We start from the raw sequence: 22,093 nt of genomic DNA on the forward strand, positions 1-22,093 counted from the left end.
TTTATTGACAAACAAATACAGGGAAATCATACGGCAGTTCATCAAGTTTTCATACACAGATGGACAGTTCAGTACCCTTGAACATGGGTGCCATGGGTAGCGTGAAGAATATCAAATCTATAATCTATTTCGTGCCATGTATTGTGGAGAATCTGTTCTGTGACAGAGTTGATGACAATTCTTATGCACTGTTTCAAGTCTTGCAGGTCCTTTACTGGTGTAGCATATACCTGGTCTTTCACATAACCCCACAAGAAAAAATCGAGGGGGGTTATGTCGGGCAAACGTGGCGGCCAAGGAATTGGACATCCACGGCCAATCCATCATTGCGGGAATGTGTCATTTTAAAATTTTCGGGCATCAAGACCCCGATGGGGTGGTGCACCGTCCTGTTGAAACATCACATTTGGCTGCAGGTCTGTTACCTGTGGCACAGTAAATTGTTCCAACATGTCCAGGTAGATGGCTCCATCCACAGTCGGCTCCTGAAAGAAAAACGGCCCAACAATGCGATTTATCATCAAACCACACCACACATTAACTTTTGGACTGTCGCACATATGTTCCCAAGGTGCATGTGGATTTTTGGACACCCAGATGCGCACATTGTGATGATTGACAGCCCCTGACACATGAAAGGCTGCCTTGTCAGTAAACATCATGCATGATAAAAATGTCTCGTTCGCGGCAATGCGATCTAACATGACACATGCAAATTTTTCTTGCTTTGGTCGATCATCAGGCTTGATTTCTTGCACAACCTGCACTTTATATGCGTACAAACATAATCGCTGATGAAGCACTTTGTGCACTGTTGAACGTATCATACAAAGTTCTCGTGCTGTCTGTCACACTAACTTCTGTGGACTTTGTTCGAATAACTGCCACACTTGTTCTACATGATGTTCGTTGATCCTACGCTTACCACCACCATGCCCTTTCGTAACCCTCCCAGTAGCCAAAAACTGATCACACCACTTCTTTATAGTCTTGAACGACGGGGGCGCTTTGTTGTAAACTCGACAAAAGTTTCTTTGCACTTGGGTCTCAGATTTTGTCTATGCTTACCACCAGACCACTTGTGCATGATCCTTCATATCCTCCATTTTGCTAAAACAATTGATTGCAGCTCCACTATGGCCACTTGGTATATCAAATTTGCACACCACAAACTTGTTGAGTTGCTCTGTCTGCCCCTTCAGGATTCACAGGTCCACCATCTGAAATGAGAAAGATATAGGATATTAAAATGTCAGAGCCTCATTGTGGACACCCTGTATTTTGCGACAATGATGTATTAAACTGATGGTTCAGTAATATTCACACCTATCAGCACCTGCCTTCTTGATCTGGTAGGCCACTGCATACAGTATGTTATCTTGACCCGTAGGCACTTAGGGTAGTCTGAACAGCTGCTTCATGAGGGTAGTTATTAAGCCTGTAGCATGCCCCTCCCTCATGCTATAATATGCATACAAGTCACCATCACTGAGCTTAGTAGCATCACCACATTGCTTACACCAGGTTATAAGATTAGCATGTGCACCAGTTTCACATATTCCATGGGAATGAATACACAAAGAGTAGCTACATTAACTCTTGCAGAGGCTTTCTCAGAAAGAGTCCACATAGCTTTACTTAACATGAATGGCTTATCTTGGCAGAATTCTATCTAAATTAGTTTTACTAGACAGCATAGAGTTATTACAGTGTGAAACAGTAACAATAAACAATACTTAAGCAAGGCAATGCCAAGCCATAATGGTGAAAAATTTGCAAGCCTTCCTTGAAGAACTATGAATAGTACTACTTCCTAGTCTGCACTTTTGTGTGATATGTTCCACACCAAACACACTTGGAGTATAGTTCGTTGAAACTTTTTTGTCACTCTCTTGTAAGAAACATTTTTGATGGTTTGTGAACTCACATACAAATTATGGGGAAGAAGATTTTTCAGTACTAGGCCTTCTTTGATTCCATTACAGGATACTTTGAGGCTCTAATTGCAGAGCCTGAGGGCTCCACCCTATACTAAATTCTCAAAGACAGAGATCATGGATAGATCTGTATTTCTAATCATTTTTGTATTGTCTTATGTGTCTTGCTTGATATAAATTTCATTTCAGCCACAATTATCATTGGTGTTGCAATTTTCACTTATGTCAGTGTATAATGACAGTATGAAATCATTGCATTGCATTGCATGATTTGTATCCGGATGACATACAATAGTAATCAAATACTGAAACTACTGTAGTGTTACATGTTAGTTTAAATTGATCCACCAAAATGTATTATTTTATTCCAGGGAATCGTGAAGATCAACATCAGTTAGAACTTGCAATTGAATTATCTCTTTGTGATCGTGAACAGCAGCAGGACTCTGTGCAGGAAACTGAAAATGACCAAGATATGGATATTGACGTTGATGTTGCTGTCGACAATTTTCTTCGTAGTTTAGCTGGCCAACGACTAGACGCCAGCAGTGAAACAGGTGTGTATATTGTTACTGAAATGAAATTTAATTCTTTAATTCAAAAGAACTACCTTATCATTATTTTAGTGTTGGTACTGAAAACCTAGCCACTTGTACAAGAATTGCTTTTATTACTGTCAATTTTCTATCTATAAAAATTATATGTCAAAATAGAAGCAGTGTCCTAATTACAGATGTCGTGCCCTTGTATTTCACGAATAGAAAATGCTCTCAACCAACAGTTAAATGTTTTTCACAAGTTGCAACATAGTTGTGGGTCTAAACAGTGATCCAGGAAGTGCAGAATGAGTTTCTTTTATTTCTGCCAATGATCACAAAACCTTTGGTCATTAGACTACCAGTTTCAGTCAACAATCACCATCTTCAGATCTGTTTTTTAACTTGTTCTAAAATAATAAAGGCATAGTGGAATTGCCACAAAATATACACTAAATCAGGATAGCATAGCAAGCCACAGCTCTGGTAGAGTCATGCGGCCTCTATCGCTGCTGGTTGTGGCCAGTAGCAATAGAGGCAGTATGACTGCCAGAACTGTGGCGTAGTTTACATCATATTTTAAATATGTGTGGTATAGATATACTGATTTTGTATATATTTTGTGATGATACCATTATGCCTTTTTTATTTTAGGATGAGTTATGACACAGACCTGAAGATGGTCATTGCTATTTAAATGTTTTTTTCTGTCTATTTTCGAAAAATGAGGTTGCATATACTGCAAACAGGAAAGGAAAACAGCGACACACAATAAAAAGATACACAAAGGACCTACTCTCAGAGAAGACATCCAATTAATGAAACTGAGTATCTCTTTTTAATTTATGCATTTACAATAAATGAGACTGCAGAAATGTTGCTGGAAAATCTCTGTAATTTTACTGATAATCATAGTTATTAAATTTTTTTGTAAGAAAGTTCTGGTAGAATGTAAATACTTTGGGAGTAAAGGAGACCATTTCCTAAAAAGCAGAAGAATTGTCAACAAGCACACATGAAAAAGAGAAAGAAAACTTGCTCTCCTTCAGAGGAATCCCTGTATTTGCCACAAGCCAGCAAGCATTCTATCTCTGTTTTGTATGTGACTGTCTACAACTCAATGTTTCTGCTTGTCGGTGAATGGTCTCCTTTACTCCTAAAGTTATTAATTTCCACAGTTTGAAATTTGTGAACACTTTACTTGAAAACACTTAATTTTATACTCCACATGAAATTAACCATATAACTGTCAAATTCCTTTGTTGTGAAACTACATCACATATAAATACTGGAAGGATTAAACAAGAAAACTCTCCATAAAGCGGAGGAATTGAGCAGTCAGTAGCCCATAAACAGGACTGAAAATGTCGCTAAGCTTTCAGACGGTGTTATCCTGGTTGATTACATGGTACCTCGCATTATAGCTCAACCGGGATAAGGATATGAAAGGGAAAGGTAGGAAGGGAACAGGCTGGAAATGTGATACTAGTGAGCTGGACCTGGTGCGGGCGTGGGGAGTTACATGTGGCACACAGTGAAGTTAATGGAAGTGGGAGCTAGAACAGGGGCCATGAAGAAGACTCTGTAAGTGTGGAATGAGTGAAGTGAGAAGGTGGGGGTAGGGGAGAGCCATGAGAAGAGAGACAGGGGTGGGTTGGGTGTTGGACAGGGGCTAAAAGAGACTGAGGCCAAGAGGATTATGAGCTCACCAGTGTCACATTCCTGTCTTGTTCTCCTGCAGCCTCTTCCTCATAGACCTTAGTCACCCTTTACTATGCTTTACTGTGCTCTTCCGTCCCCACCCACCTCCTTTTTCCATTTACCTACCCCATGGACAGATGGGGAATCAAACTCCTGTCCTTCTGAGTAGAAGTCCATCGCCAAATCCCTTGGTTAAAATCTAATTTAATATGTCCTCTTCACAAATATTTCTGTTCCTTTGCACATTCTCCCTCATCTAGCTTCGCATATTTTAACCCTTTTACTGCTACAAACGGGTTTGCTACACTCCATGGAGAGCATAGCTTTGTCATCGCCTGGGAGACCATGTTCTGACCACTACCTAAATACTGGATTTACCACATGGTCTATCTCCCCTGTGCTGCATATTCCTGGAGTGCTGGGCATGACGACTTTAGCTGCTGTTACAAGTTTTGTCTTCCCCCAGCCCCCATCAGTAAGAAATAAATACAGTTACTCTATTAACAATAAATATTACAGGTTGCCCTGATGCCGTGGATGCAGAAAGAACAGAAAAATGCATTTTAAAGGAGAGAAAGACTATCTACTTGAGTACAGAAAAATACATTTTAAAGGAAAGAAAGACTATCTACTTGAGTACGCATAGTCTAGGGGTAGTGTCTTTTTGGTACTGGGTTCCAATCCTGCCACCATTTAAATTTTGAATAAAAATCATCAGCAATGGTGGCCAATGACTTCTGGCATAAGTAGTCACCCACATTCAGCAAACAGCTTTGTCAAAGAGTTTGCAGGAGCGAACACAGGCTCAGGGCACTCTCTTGCCCTTGGGGTGGGAAACTGCCCCTAAAAGCAGAAGAATCAACAATGATCAGGGGCATGAGGATGCAGGAAGCAATGGAAGCCACTGCTTTGAAGACACATAATGTGTATTCACAGGACATACAACAATAATTGAAGAAGTGTCATGGTGATATCTCCAGTGGCAAAAGATTCCAGACTGGTCCACCATTCAGATTTCCAGGAGATGACTGTCAAGGGGAAGGTGACCTTGAGAAAAAGACTGAATAACCAATGAAAGCACAATGTTCTATGAGTCAGGGCATGGAATCTCAGAAATTTGAATGTGATAGGAAAACTAGGAAATCGGAAAAGGGAAATACTAAGGTTCAGTCTAGATATAGTGGGGGTCAGTGAAGTGAAATGGAAATAAGACAAGGGTTCCTGGTCAGGCAATTACAGGGTAATATCAACAGCAGCAGAAAATGAGGGTAATATCAACAGCAGCAGAAAATGGTATAACCAGAGTAGGATTTGTTATGAATAGCAAGGTAGGGCAGAGAAAGAGAGTTATTGTAAACAGTTATAGTGAACACTGTTCAAGAATCATAAGAGGAGGAGGTACACTTGGAAAATGCTGGGAAATATGGGAAGATTGGCAAGGAAAGGAATATATGGAAAAAACCAACAAGAAGAAGGACAGGGTAGCAGGACATCTGTTAATATGTCACAGGATAACTTCCATGGTACTAGAACGAGCTTTAGAGGGTAAAAACTGTAGAGGAAGTCAGAGGATGGAATACATCCAGAAAATAATTGAGGGCATAGGTTGCCCGTGCTACTGTGAGATGAAGAGGTTGACACAGGAGAAGAATTTGTGGTAGGTTTCATGAAACCAGTTAGAACACCGAAGACTCAAAAAAGAAAGGGAAAAAAGAACTTAAGTTTCTCACTTTAAAACTCCTCTGGAGATGAAACACTCCATAGACAAACACACAGGTGTGTCAATACTGTTTTGTGCCTAAGAATTGTACCTTTCCTGGAATTTTTAGTAGGATGGTAGAAGCCTATGACAAAAGCAATGCATCACATAGGATTCATCTCAGTAACTTAGAATTCTTTCATAGTTACTCTTCCATAAATCTGCTGCCCCACACATATTCATAACTGTAGTAACTCGAGGAAAGGGTGAATCTATTAGTGATAGTTCTCTAATACATCGTCAGTCATTGGGAACCACAGTAATAACTTTTTCACTCCTCATTTGTTGATTTAATTCATGAATTGTCAGTGACACAGGTGAGTGGCAGGCCACTAATGAAATACTTATCACTTCACTCTAAGAAAACTATTTGGCAAAAAAATTTGACATGTTACAGTATGACATCTTTCTTTTCATTATTATCCAAATTGCTGACCTGCATCTGGTTAAATAAAAGACTGCACAAAATTTTAAGACTTTTGTGAGGTAAAAATATATTACATAGACTTTACATATGGTTCATTTTAGGACATTTATTGTCATGTATGAAATGTAGCTAACAATTCAAAAATCATCACCTTGTTTGAGACAATGGTTTTATATCTACAGGTGGGTTACACAAATTGTCAGAGCCACAGAGGAGTGAACATTCCAGCCACTATGAAACACACGCAATCTGGTTTTAAGAAAACCATTTGATGCTTTAAAATCTTACAGTATGATATCTTGTTGTTGTGATCTTCAGTCCAGAGACTGGTTTGATCCAGCTCTCCATGCTACTCTGCCCTGTGCAAGCTTCTTCATCTCTGAGTAACTACTGCAATGATATCTTAAAAGAATGAATTTCTTTCCATTACTCTTCTTAGTTACTGTACTGCATCCAATAAAATAAAGCATTACATGATATTTCAAGATTTTTAAAGATGTAAAAACTCATTGTGTAGACTTTTCGTATGGTTTATTTTATGTCATTTATTGCTGTGTATGAAATGAAACTAACAAATTGAAATTTTATTTAAAAAATGGAATGCAAAGTCATATGATCACTGTTCTCAGGATACTGGTTCTCATATCCATGGGAGTGTTTTTTGCATTTCTGCCAGTGTTCTGCCCATTTGCAATGGCAGTCATGTGGTTTTAATATCCTTTGTATTTAAAAAACAATTCAAAACATTGAAATGAGTTTTTTTTTTTTTTTTTGCAATGAAAGCCTTTTATCTATTGAGATGTAGATGTTTGTGTGTGTGTGTGTGTGTGTGTGTGTGTGTGTGTGTGTGTGTGTGTGTGTGTCTATGTATCTCTTTCGACAGCATTTTATGTCTTGTCAGAAAAGAATACTGTGGTATTGCACACATTAATACTTATAATACCTTGTGTGGGATACTCACCTTTAATCGAAACCTGTTTGTTGTTATGTACCAAAAGATGTAATCGCTAAGTAACCAAATGGATTGATTATTTTAGTTTCCACTGAGACCTTTTGTTTATTTAAACCTTTAGAATTCATGACAACTACATGTAATGATATCAGTTTGCCTGCTAGTCTCTCTAGCAACACTTTTGCAGTGGTCTTTATATGGAGGCATCTGATACTCTACTTCAGTTTGTTTTATCCTGTGATGCCAAGCACCAAGTATAATTACCTTTCACTATTTTCAAGATTTCTTCCTCTGTTCAACCACAGTAATGTGCCATTTTCTCAGACAAAAAGGAAGGTGAAATCAGCAACGTGAATAAGATTACAGCAGCAAGTCCACAAAGGCCGAATGATGGAAAGCTGCTGAGCGCTCAGGGCAGAAATTCAGCTACTTGGCTTCTCTATGTGGGTGCTAAGTGCCTTGTGCGTTTACTCATCCGGAGCACACAGAGACATAAGCAGGCAGATGCGTTAACATGTAGGGAGCACAAAGGGTGTGGAAACGGAGTGCACATGTACATGCCTAGAGCAGCTGATGGGAGGACAAAAGGTCCATGTAAAAATGTCCAGAGCACTTGGGGACAGTAGCGGTGGTGCATGTTAACACATCCAGGACACTCGTAGGGTTAGATAACATTTCCTGGTGTCTTCTTTGTTGGTTTTTAATTACAGTATAAATATAAAATATTGTAAACTTTCAGTAGAGTTAATAGTTTCTAATACTGTATACTATACGTAGCACAGACCTACTCAGTAGCAAATTTATTGCTGTCACCAATGCAATAGTCCTTGTGAGTACTTCTCTTTTTCTTCTCTGGGTGAGTTTCCCTCTTCACTTGATAGCATGTCCACACATCCCCTCCACCCATCCCCCCCCCCCCCCCCCCCCAAAAAAAAAAAAAAAAAAAAAAAAAAAAACACACAACATGAAATAAAATAAATAAATTCCTTTTTTTGCACAGTGTTTACTTACTAGGCTTTATCATCCTGGTATCATATTCTGTCACTTTCTCCTTCAAAACCATTGTTAGTTTTCCCTCTCATTCAATAAATTGAATAACATACATAACAAGCAATGATACTTGTCAGTGAAGGTATTTTCCTTGACAATTTTTGATACTTATACTAAGAGATAACTGTGCAGACTACACTGAATAGGATCATAAAAATATACAGGCATGTGACCAAGTTATTTTTCATTATGACCTAGAATCACAGTTCAGTTTATCAGTATTATATGAAATGCTTGTGTGAATTAATAGTTGTCCCAGTGTTGAAGAACCTATAAAGAAAAAGCTAGGATACCTAACGTAACAGTCGCCTTCTGGGCAGAATACATTTATTTACACTACTGGCCATTAAAATTGGTACACCAAGAAGAAATGCAGATGATAAACGGGTATTCATTGGACAAATATATTATACTAGAACTGACATGTGATTACATTTTCATGCAGTTTGGGTGCATAGATCCTGAGAAATCAGTACCCAGAACAACCACCTCTGGCCGTAATAACGGCCTTGATACACCTGGGCATTGAGTCAAACAGAGCTTGAATGGCATGTACAGGTACAGCTGCCCATGCAGCTTCAACACGATACCACAGTTCATCAAGAGTAGTGACTGGCGTATTGTGACGAGCCAGTTGTTCGGCCACCATTGACCAGACGTTTTCAGTTGGTGAGAGATCTGGAGAATGTGCTGGCCAGGGCAGCAGTCGAACATTTTCTGTATCCAGAAAGGCCCGTACAGGACCTGCAACATGCGGTCGTGCATTATCCTGCTGAAAGGTAGGGTTTCACAGGAATCGAATGAAGGGTAGAGTCATGGGTCGTAACATATCTGAAATGTAATGTCCACTGTTCAAAGTGCCATCAATGCGAACAAGAGGAGACCAAGACATGTAACCAATGGCACCCCATACCATCATGCCAGGTGATACGCCAGTATGGCGATGACGAATACACGCTTCCAATGTGCGTTCACCGAGATATCGCCAAACATACGACCATCAAGATGCTGTAAACGGAACCTGGATTCATCTGAAAAAATGACGTTTTGCCATTCGTGCACCCAGGTTCGTCGTTGAGTACACCATCACAGATGCTCCTGTCTGTGATGCAGCATCAAGGGTAACTGCAGCAATGGTCTCCGAGCTGATAGTCCATGCTGCTGCAAATGTTGTCAAACTGTTCGTGCAGATGGTTGTTGTCTTGCAAACGTCCCCATCTGTTGACTCAGGGATCAAGACATGGCTGCACGATCTGTTACAGCCATGCAGATAAGATGCATGTCATCTTGACTGCTAGTGATACGAGGTCGTTGGGATCCAGCACGGTGTTCCATTTTATGCTCCTGAACCCACCGATTCCATATTCTGCTAACAGTCATTGGATATCGAGCAATGCGAGCGGCAATGTCACGATACGATAAACCGCAATCGCGATAGACTACAATCCGACCTTTATCAAAGTCGGAAATGTGATGACATGCATTTCTCCTCCTTACATGTGGCATCACAACAACGTTTCACCAGGCAACGCTGGCCAACTGCTGTTTGTGTATGAGAAATCGGTTGCAAACTTTCCTCATGTCAGCACATTGTAGGTGTCGCCACCAGCACCAACTTTGTGTGAATGTTCTGAATAGCTAATCATTTGCATATCACAGCATCTTCTTCCTGTCAGTTAAATTTTGCATCTGTAGCAATTCATCTTCTTGGTGTAGCAATTTTAATGGCCAGTAGTGTATTTTCCTGACTGTTGAAACATCTAGTGCATCAATACAGTTCTTGGTACATATGAATGTCACTAGTACAGAGTATGGTAATGGAAAGTCCCTGATAAAATATAAATAATTTAAGGAGTAATGGTAACAGCTCACCAAATAATTCAGGCATTGAGTCATGGACAGGTTCATAAACAAGTCTGAGAACATTGCTAGTGTTTGAACAAATTCTTCTTCAGAACTCTAGAGTATGTGTACATTGTCCAAGCACTACATTATAAAGTGTAATTTAATAACAATATCTTCATTGTGAAGAGTGAGTTAATAAACTGGACAAACTGCTACAGGAGTTTAATTGACTAGAACTTCTTTCATAAATTGTCTGAATTTTCTCACAGTTTCACTTGCTGTCTGCTTTGTGCTTAGTTATGTAACCAAAAACCCTATTGTGCTGTAGAATAGCATTCAAAGTAAAAAATTAAAATTTAAGAAGTGCTAGATATGTCTGCAGTATTGGTTTAGCAATGAAAACGAAATATAATTAAAAAACCTGTACACAGTGACACAAGATAGTAAAGATACGGAATATAATGCAGATGACGTAATATATAGGGTAGTGGGTGGCATCAAAATAGGTTGTTTCTTAAGAGTAACAGAATATGGAGTGTGCAGTTTTCATTTTTGTGCATGCATCCTGAGAACTTGATGACTCCCCACCCTCTATTCAGATTTGCACTTGAGTAGTAAACTTACCAAAAGCTGTAATTTGATCACAACTCTGACATCTATTTGAGACAAACAAACTGGCACACATACTAATGCAAAAGGAAACAGAGTTACTCATCAACAACAGAGGAAGAGTTTCTATGAAGAACTTACACACACATTTAGACTCTTTGACATTTTATCTGACAGCTTTAATACCACTTCTGTAGTGCTGTAATGATATCTGTGTAATTGTGTATATTCAGTTTATGTGTAAAGTGGTTAAAACACAGAACATTTTATTTTCTGTGTGATAAAATTCAGCAGCCCTTGTAGAAATCTACGTTAGGGTGTGAAGTTTTTTTCCTGTGAATTAAGTTACACTAATTACGAACTGTGTATTCATAAGTGTTAGAGGGTGCAGTTGTAAATAATGAGCATTAAACCGTAGGTCCCCATTCCCCAGTTGGATAAATGGGGCAGGTTAGCACCATGCAAGTCACCAAAGTGGCGTCCAATTGAAAGACTTGCACCAGGCCAGTGAGCTACAAGGAAGCTCTGGGTTGAAGGACCACTCCAGCCAATCTGATTTATGTTTTTTTTGTGGTCTTCCTAAATCATCTAAGGTAATTTTGGGATGATTCCTTACCGTATTTACTCGAATCTAAGCCACACTTTTTTTCCGGTTTTTGTAATCCAAAAAACTGCCTGCGGCTTAGAATCGAGTGCACAGTAAGCGGAAGTTCTGAAAAATGTTGGTAGGTGCCGCCACAACTAACTTCTGCCATCGAATATATGTAGCACTACAACAGGCATGTTTTGCAGGCACAAAGATAAATACTGGTGCCAAAACCTCTTCGTCAGTAAATAAATTTTAAGAAAAAAGGTGGAAAACGGGCTTTTTTCTCCTCCCCGAGTTTTGACCACTGCACTTTCATACATTATCCAACGAAGTAAATAGAAACTTCGTATTGTTCATCTTCTAGCAGCATTTCAATGTACTACGATAATCTGACTGGCAAGACTGTTTGGGATGTTTGTCAATATGGGACACTCTATGTCCTGAATTTTTTCCTACCTGTGAGAAGAGATATTTGCTACTAGGAACTTTTATGAATTGTGAATCACATGCAGTATTCTCTTCACCATAAGAATAATACGAATATAAACATTTTGCCATGTATTCTTTCGTGTTTGCTGCTGTCTCATTTAAATCCTGTCTGCCTAATAAACTACGAAACTATAGCGAGACAACAGTAAACGTGGAAAAATACACATATCATGTCATGTTTATATTCGTATTATTCTTATGCCTAATAGTGATACAGTCAGAAATGAAGCACGGCAATTGACTAGATTTTTAAATCTAAGATGACTCTAATTTCTGTGCAGAATATAATGTACTAAAGAGGCGTCTGCAAAGATTTTCAAACGGAGAAAAATGTTCGCTAAACTCTCGTTCAGAACGTCTTCCATCATATGCAGTCTATTATTTGGTTCTTGTTGATCATTATCAAAGAAAGCAGCAGTGTAAGTAACCGCGCACAAGAGCAAGCCATGCCGTGAGCAGCGACAGGCCGTAAACACTCATTATCAGAATGCGACAGACAATGCATGACACAGTACAGTAATGCATTTTCAGCTTAGAGTGATGTAAACACATAACGGCACTTATCAGATCAAAGAAAAATAAGCAATCAATTCAAACCAGACGAAGCACGTGAAAAAGGAAGGGTACCCATATAAATACGGACGGAGCGCCTGACGCATAGCATTGGCTACCTGGTAAAGCTTAACTGCTAAGCTTACGACTCGAACCAAACTACTGTAGCTGTATCGTCATTCATTCAACCTAAATTGTGTCTCGTATTATAATGGACCAACTTTGTTTCGATTTGGAGGTGTGGCCTAAAACTATTATCTCCCCTTGAATTTCGAGTCTCAAATTTCAGGTGCGGCTTAGAATCGGGAAAATTTTTTTCCTTGATTTCGAGTCTCATTTTTCAGGTGCGGCTTAGATTCGAGTGCGGCTTAGATTCGAGTGCGGCTTAGATTCCAGTAAATACGGTACGCTGTTCTTCTGTTGAGGACAGTGATATGGAGCTGGATGCCTTCAGTAAGAGTAGAGGTTCAAATGCCTATCCAGTCATTCATATTTAAATTTTTCAAAATTGATTAAGGTAAATCCTAGGATACTTTCTTAAAAAAATGAAAATAAAAAAAAATAAAATAAAATAAAAAAATTGGCCAGTTTTCCTCCCCACCGTTGTAAAAAGTGAGATTGTGCCCCATCCCTAATGACCTCATTATCCATGGGATATGAAACACAAATCTTCCTTCTTTCCTTCTTCTGCTGTTTTTCCAAATGTTATTACATATGCCCAACATAACAATACACTTGTGTGTCATTATTTATTAGCAGATGAGTTTAAGATTACATATGAGGAGGCTGTGTCTTGTCAGGGCTGGGGAAGTTGGTGGTTGTTAGCTCCCCATTGCAGCTCCAAGTGGACCAATCACCTCAGTATGGAAAATGTTGGTGGTTGAGATCTTAATCGTTAATCATCTGTACAATGTAAAATTCTTAATGCACAGAACTGAAAACTGTTAACATGAGATAGAGGTAATAATTCCTGAAGACCACTTGTTGCGTAGGAAGTAGACAGAGACAAAATAATCACTGCACGTGAATGTGCCATTTCAAATCTTTCCATGTGTTTCTCTTGATCTGTGTTCTCAGTAATTTATCTTTCCCTTCAACTCATTTTCTTTGTATGAATGAATGAATCTATTAGATGGATGCAAAAGTTTGTAGCATTTTTCCCACAAGTTTAATAAACACAACAGATACACATAACAGAGACTTTAATTATCCGTAATATATTCTCCTTCACTATTGGTTTCGAGCCAAAGATCTCATTGAGCCATGTTCAGAGTGCATTTTCATCCGGAATGCAAGTTTCTTGAAGGTCGCTCAAGAGAGTGTGGAAAAGGTTAAAATATGAGGGCACAAGGTCAGGTGAACAAGGTAGGTGCAGACTGACTTCCCAACCCAACTCCTGTACAGTGTTTTTTGTCAGTCTAGCAGAAAGCTGGCAGACATTATCATGGAGTAGCATCACTTCACACAGTCTTCTTGGTCATTGTTCTAGGATTGCATCTGCAAGACATTTCAGTTGTTGACAGTAAATGTCAGCAGTGATGGTTACACTTTGGGGAAGCAATTTGTACTACAGCACACCATCGCTGTTCCACCAGATGCATAACATTGGTTTTCGTGGATGAACATAGGTCTTTGTACCAGGAGCAGCTGCACAGTTTTAGCTCAACTATTCCTCTCTTTTCTTTATGTTAGCATAAAGACACTATTTCTTGTCACCAGTAACGATAGAGGATAGGAATGGTTGGTGTTTTTGTCATGAGCCAATTGATGACAAGCAAGCACAGATCACATGTAGCCACCTGTTGATTTTTGTGATGTTGGCTTATAGCATACAGTACCCATACACCCCCCGGTGTCACTCAGCCTTGTGATGCCAATTGAGGAGTTACTCAACTGAATAGTAGCAGCTCTGGTCAAAGAAAACCATCATAACGACCAGGAGAGTGATGTGCTGACCACATGCCCTTCCTATCTGCATTCTAAGCTGAGGATGACACGGTGGCCAGATGGTCCCATTGGGCCACTTGTGGCCTGAAGACGGAGTGCATACCCATACAGTTTTTGAACATTCCCCATGGAATGATCACAGGTCATCACATTTGTCAGCTCTCAAGTACACTGATGTGGACCATTGTGAATTAATGTGTTTAAATGATCTTCATCAAACTCTGAAGGTCTTCCTGAACATGGAGAGTCACTAATGTCAAAGTGATCCTTCTTAGAACAAGACCACCATTTTCCTGCTGTGCTCTGTCCAGTGGCATTATCTTCACATGTGGTGCAAATGTTTGTGCCATCTCCACTGCTGTTACCACTCAACTGAACTCAAACAGAAGAATATGTTGGAAATGTTCAGCTCTCCCCACTCAGCACTCTATATCCTAGCATGCACAGATCTAATCACTATCTCCAAATGACAAAATGGCAATTTGTAAACTCAAATAGCAACAGTGAACTACAAATAAAAAACAACAATCGATAAAGAAACCCTGAAGCAACCAGAATACCAATGTGCAAAACAAAAATGCTACTAACTTATGCAACTACCTAATATATAACACCATATCTTCTCACCTCAGTGATAGACATTGTTTCTCCCAGAATAATTGTCATTTAATGACTGAGATTGCTGTCATTGTTTAGTGATATCATGTTGTACAATACTCAACTAATTTAGTGGCAAGTAGTACTTGCCTAATATAGAAGTAATTCATTCAGATTTAATCGTCTGGATGGAAAAACCACTGTCAACATATTTGTAAATTTATGCTTCTTCATTACCATTATATTTAAATAATCTGTTTGGAATGGAAATGGAAAACCAATAAACACGTCGTTTGGTGGTTGTGAATAAACACCTAAAAATTCTGTCAGTATTGGTTCCTTTTAGAGCCGTGCTTGTTTCTCCCCAGCTATACATGTGAAGTGAATACAGTTTGTTTTCCTAATTCAAAAACTAGCAAACGTATCTTTACTCCCATTTATTTTCACCTTTAGCAAAGGAAACTAGTCAAGTCAGTGTTACATAGATCGTTTGTAAGATTTATGTGATAGTAGTGTTGCTGCTTAGTAGGCGTGACTCACTTGTGTATGTGGCTACATGTTGACCTTTTAGAGTTTGACAAGTACCGTAAAAGAGTACGCTTGAATTTAATAACAAAATAAACAAATTCATCCTTTACACTACCAGTGCTATAACCGAAGTATACTTTTAACATGTTGATTTTCTACTTTCGTTCAAAGTGTTGTATCGATCCCACCGAGAACAATAGCCTTCAGGCATGTGACATAAGTCAAGGCATACATTAACAACATCGAAGTAGCTCCTAGAAATTTATTACTAACAATGTGTAATACTAGATAAATGAAATCTAGTTAACCAGCAAGAAATCTGTACTTTGAAAACAGCTACTGCTTTCTCATTTACAATATGTAGCTAACACTCTTAACCTAACAGGATCTTCAATCCTTAAATGTAGGTAATCAGGTAATTTGTAGAATTGGTGAATGATGCATGTTTTTAATTTTCTTTTAAATTGTTATGGTCTGCCAATTTCTTGGTTTGTATTGGAGATTTTTTTCATATGAGTACATAACTCCATTCTGAACTGCAGAGAAAAAGACAAATTTAACCTGAAACTTATTTTTGTTTCTTTTGTTGTAGTAGAGGAAACCACACTTCAGCAGAAACTGTAATTTTATCCACTGCTGAATAGGTTGCTAAAATAATTATTCACTTTGCAGCTCAGGAGTGACTCTGTCCATCTCCAGAAATATCAGCCAGGGAAGGATACAAAGTCGTAACCACAAATGTACTTAACAACACTTTACTCAGAATAGATTTTACAAAAGGTGTTACATGATGCACATCAGTAGGCATACCAAAACAGGAACAAAGTCTTTGTACAGGGTATGGAGTCATGTGCATCACCCATCAGTACCAGAACTTAACTGACAACAGCCCAGTGTTACAAAACTTAACTGACAACACATGCTGCCAGGTGATGTGCATGTGTAGACAATGGCACTGTATTGTACCCATGGAAATAGATGAACAACCTTAAATCAAAAATATAAAAATAAAAGAAACATATTTAAGTGTGAACTAAATGAGAGAAGAAGACACAAAAATGTGTACAGTATACAGGATACAATAAACAGCTTTACAAAAAATATAGATGATGATAGGAGCTGCCACCAGGTGACAAGACTGAGTTGAGAAATGATGTAATTTGCATGACATTAGTAGTAAATTGTAAAATACCAACTGCTCATAATGCACTATTCATATAAATACAAAATGTAAGGTATGTGTCTATTCAGTCAAGCTTTGTAGTCATATTTTGTCATCAGATTAATTGTTTTGCCTTATTTTTTTATATGAATAGTGAATGACATGTAGTTTGTATTTTATCACTTATTACTAATATTGCCTAAATTATGATATTTCTCAACTCAGTCTTGTCACATGGTGGCAGCTTCTGTCAGCTGTTTTTTGTGAAGCTGTTTATTGTGTCTTGTATACTGTATGCACTGTTGTATATATCCTTTCCTTTTCGTATTTTTAGATTTATACTTAGATTTTTCCTGTGTTATTTATATTTTTAATTTAAGGTTTTCAACTATTTCCATGGGCACAATACAATGCCACTGTCCCATACCTGTACAGCAGCTGGTGGCAAATGATATCAGTTAAGCTTTTCAAGGCTGTCCTGCTATCAATTAAGTTCTGGTATGTGACACCATGCTCCTTATAAAGACTTTGTTCTTATTTTTGTATGTCTACTCCTGTACTTTATGTAACACCTTTTGCAAAATTTATTGTATGTGTATGTTAATTACATTTGGGGATACGACTATGCATTCTTTGATGGCAGATATTTCTGATGAGGGCAGAGCCCAAAATGCACCACAAGAAATTGCTTCTGAACAGCAAAGTGAATAATCATTTTAGCAAGCTATTCAGCAGTGTTTAAATATTCAAGTTGATTTGATGGTTGCTTGCTTCCTACATGACTTCATGTTGTATCTCCAAGCTGTAATCCGTAGGTAGCGGCCTGAGTGAGGCATGTTATCGACATTTCCTGTCTTTCTGTATCTCCTCCATGTCTGAACAACATCACTTTGGTTCACTCCAAGACGCCTGGATGCTTCCCTTTTTGAGAGTCCTTCCTGGCACACAGTAACAATGTGGACACGATCAAACTGCGATATTGACCATCTAGGCATGGTTAACTACAGACAACAAGAACCGTGTACCTCCTTCCTGGTGGAATAACTGAAACTGATTGGCTGTCGGACCCCCTCTGTCTAATAGGTGCTGCTCATGCATGGTTGTTTGCATCTTTGGGCAGGTTTAGTGACATCTCTGAACAGCCAAAGAGACTGTGTCTGTGATACAATATCCACAGTCGACATTTATCTTCAGGAGTTCTGGGAACTGGGGTGATGTAAAACTTTTTTTGATGTGTGTATTTAGCATCATCATTATTCCCATACTAATGTGTTCCCCGTCTCTTCTCTGTAAAACTTCTTATATTGTTCTTCCTCTTACAAGATGACTCTGGGTTTTCTTCATGCAGTAGCCAGTGATAGTCACCAATGATAGAACCCTTCCAACTTTCTTGATATCTCCTCTCCATGACACAAATGTCCTGTGGGATCTTTCCTCCTGATCATCACTGACTGCTCTTAGATTTTCTGGAAAGAAGTTGAAATATGATTTAAGAAAGTGAAGTTTCAAGCCCATCAGACAATCCAATTTTTCAAACTTTTGAAGCATGTGTTGAACAGTGTTCCTGTAATCTGAATCCTTTGTATTTCCAAGAAATTTGCAAATGACATCTCTGAATGCAGTCCATGCCTCTCTTTCATTATACATTATTGCAGCAACAAATTTGTCATCACACATTAATTTGTGGTTGTCAGGACCAACAAAAACACCATTGAGTTTGGTCTCTGACAGACTAGGAAAACAAACAATGGAAAATCCAGGATGGAATAGTGACAATATTATGAAAAGGATAGATTGCTACTCATCATATAATGGAGATGTTGAGTTACAGACAGGCATAACAAAAAGCTTAGGCAACCAGAGACAGTGATCATGTATGTGTGAGCTGCATTTGCTTGAATGTGAGTGTGTATGTTCTCTGTTTCAGAAGAAGGCCTTCTGACCAAAAGCACAAATGTTTTTGGAAATTAGGAAAACATTCACACAAATTATAGAAACATATCCCAGTTTTAGGAAGTGTTTTCACAAGTTACTTCATCATACCAAGCTAAATGTGGGGTCAGACGTGTAATATTTTTTCACAGTCAACAAGGCTCAATCAAAATTTTTAGTTCCAGGTATGAGATTTTGGTGAAGTGTCCATTTGTCTCTGATCCAGTTATCAACACTTGCTCTGCTGTATAGGTGACACAGGAAACATGGGTACTTCATAAATCCTGCATGCTGACCAAATACCATGCATAGAAACGGATCATCTGTTTATGATCTGAGTATTTTGCTTTTGCAAGGATCAATTGTATGTTTCCATAAGTTTCTTTTAAGTGCACTTAATGACCAGTTGGCACTGATGCATATTTGTCACCATAATGTAAAAGGACAGCTTTTAAGCTTGTTTTAGGGGAATCAATAAACAGCCTCCAAGGATCTCTTCATACTTTATCAAAGTTCATGCATTAATCCTGGTACATCCGAATAAAACACTAAGTCACTTTCTTGTTCAAACTAAGATGTAAAGTGCAAGTCTCTCCACCTATAGAAATGAACAGAGATACCTTCAGAAGTAAATTCTTATGTTTCAATCTAGCTGCAAGCAGTTTTGCGTTTTCTTTGGTTAGACTTAAGTCTCTAGCAAAGTCACTAAGTTCAGGCTATGTAAACACCTCACAGTTTTGATGTCTAGCACATTTGAAAGTAGGATCTACATCATGACTGGAATCTGCTGGATCACAATCACTTCAAATATTTGTAGGAAGTGCAGTTTCTTGTCGTGACTGTGGAGGTTGGAATGCTTGGACCATGAGGAATCACGTGGATGACAGATGGAAAGGCTGGGTATAGAGTGTTTTCTTGAATTATAACCACTAACATCACTACAACAAAAACAACAATTTTCACAGTGGTTCATTTGATCCTGCCTCACCATTTGGATGCTGAATCTGAAACTCTTTTTTCATTCCCTTTAACCATGTCCTTAAGTCTTCTATGCACACATAACACACTTTATTGGGTGCCCAATATTTGTCTTAGTTCCCCAGTTGAAAGCAAAAATATGCAAAGTGCACCTTTCTAATGAAGTCTGTTACATTTTGTTGATGTTTTCATATTAAATATTCACCACAAATATAACAGAATAAATTTGGAGAATTCACACAACGATGAGGTGTCATACTGCAATCTCATAATGAGTATTTATCAAAACTTGGAGCACTTCCGCTTTATTACACTCACTCTCTGATATCAAGTTACTGATGTTTAATTTTGTCCAGTGACATACAGCTTGCAGTAGTACAGTTTCCTGGACACACAAACACACACACACACACACACACACACACACACACACACACACAAAAGGAAATAAAAAGAAAAAGCATCCAGTAAGCAGTGAATCATGAATTTAAAAAATCTGAATAAACTGCATGTGCTACACACTTTTTATGCTGATTTTCATATTGAGCATGGACAAATACATAAGGGAGAACTGAACTTATTCAAAAGCTTTTAGTGGTTGGCTAGTCTTATTTTGTGAGGTTATGTTTTATGCTTAAAATTTTCGATAAAGATTTTGGCTTCTTGTGGTTTCCAGTAGAGCTGTGATTTTAGTCCATAAAATCTGAACTACATTCCAGTTATGATATTTTTCATCCTCAAGGTAGCGCAAACTTCCTTTTTCTTGCACTAAGCTTACCAGTTCTCCACAGTCCTCACAATGAGAATGTTGGCTGATTTGCTGTTGAAGTTCACCAATTGTCATTCAAAGTCTATACATTCAGATGCTCAGATCACCTGCATTGCGGCTGTGTATGTAGTGGAATACTTATTTGGAAAGATCAGCCATCTTCAGCTGATGGCGATCATTGGGGAATCCACCAATATCAGTGCCACTGTGACTGCAGCCTTAGTCATTTTTGGCTGATCCCAGAAGTGCCAAATTTTTGCTGAAGGCTTGAAAACCACTTTAACCTTATATTTTCTTAAGCAAGTAATTCCTGTACAGCAATATTTGATTGTACTAGCTTGCAACAGAGTGGTCCTAAAGAGGGGAGCTCAGTGTACTTTTGCCAGTATACACCCAAAGATGGCCAGAAGACCTCGCACTGAAATATCAGTGCAGGAAGTTGCCAACATCAGACAGTTCAGCTGAAATTCCATGGAACAACATAATGATTTGTTAGTTTAGAAAACTCACATTAAAGCAAAGTACCAAAGATTCGGCCGGCTGGAGTGGCCGAGCGGTTCTAGGCGCTACAGTCTGGAGCCACGCGACCGCTCCGGTCGCAGGTTCGAATCCTGGCTCGGGCATGGATGTGTGTGATGTCGTTAGGTTAGTTAGGTTTAAGTAGTTCTACGTTCTAGGGGACTGATGACATCAGAAGTTAAGTCGCATAGTGCTCAGAGTCATTTGAACCATTTGAACCAAAGATTCTCAACATTGTTGTTTGTTAAATATTTCTTCCACTTTAGATATCATGCAGTTTGGAGTGTTCTGCTCTACGTTGTCTGTGAATGATGGGATATCATTATAAATTTACAATGCACATTTATCAATCTTTTTACAGGGTCAGGCAGCAGCACACTTCAGAGCCAAGGACCGGGACCGGGTAGCAAAGAGGATGGCCGTTTCCAGATTGGAGAACTGCACCAGAACGGCTGGGTCGAGGGCCCGGGGTCTGGCACCAGCCACCTGCTGCAGCTGCGGAGGGCGCACTCCACAGGAGACTTGTGCTGTGCGCGTCCCCCACCTCCACCACCACCTGCATTCCTCTGTGCTGTCGCCCATACAGCTCATAATGCAGATTCGTAAGTCTCTATCTTTACTGCAGTTTCCTGTGTTTTTGTTTTATTTTTTCAACGAATTCAATATTCTGACTTATTAGTTATATCTTACTTTTGTACAAATAAATTGGCCAGCAGATATCAGTCCTCTATAAATGATAATTATTTTATTTTGTCACATTTGTGGGGAAATAGTTAAAAAAAAAACCTTAAAGCTTTTTTATGTTTAACTTTCTGACAACATTACTAATCAAGGAAAATCTTTGAGCTGAACTGTGAAAGTGATAAAGAAGATGAGGAAGAAAAAAGAAGCAGCTTTGGAACATTTTATAATGAATTCCAGAACACTCTGTTAGAGCTCATAGCATGATTAGAGTTGTATTAGAGCCACACACATGTGATTATGGTTAAATAAAATGTAGACTGAAAAAATTTCTGCATGTCGAACAGCAGGAATAGATACTAACAAGTAGGGCTACTAAATGACTCACAACATGGGTTCAGAGCCAGAAAGTTAAACCAGTCAACAATTTTTGCCTTTTTAAATGAAATACTAAAAGCCGTGGATGATAAGCAACATGTATCTAGAATATTTCTTGATCTTAGTAGAGCTTTTCATGTTACTAATCGTGGAATT

The 22,093-nt window shown here is 38.7% G+C and overlaps 1 protein-coding gene across 1 annotated transcript in view; it reads left to right on the forward strand.

Annotated features, from left to right (window-relative positions):
- LOC126416252 (ankyrin repeat and IBR domain-containing protein 1-like) overlaps nt 1-22,093 on the forward strand; it is a 567,140-nt gene that overhangs the window by 476,166 nt on the left and 68,881 nt on the right. Inside the window, exons 17-18 of the mRNA XM_050083876.1 lie at nt 2,309-2,494; nt 21,240-21,480. Of these exons, the coding sequence (XP_049939833.1) occupies nt 2,309-2,494; nt 21,240-21,480 (427 nt within the window). The remainder of the gene's footprint in view (nt 1-2,308; nt 2,495-21,239; nt 21,481-22,093) is intronic.

Source organism: Schistocerca serialis, chromosome 8 (assembly GCF_023864345.2).
Source record: "Schistocerca serialis cubense isolate TAMUIC-IGC-003099 chromosome 8, iqSchSeri2.2, whole genome shotgun sequence".
NCBI lineage: Eukaryota > Metazoa > Arthropoda > Insecta > Orthoptera > Acrididae > Schistocerca > Schistocerca serialis.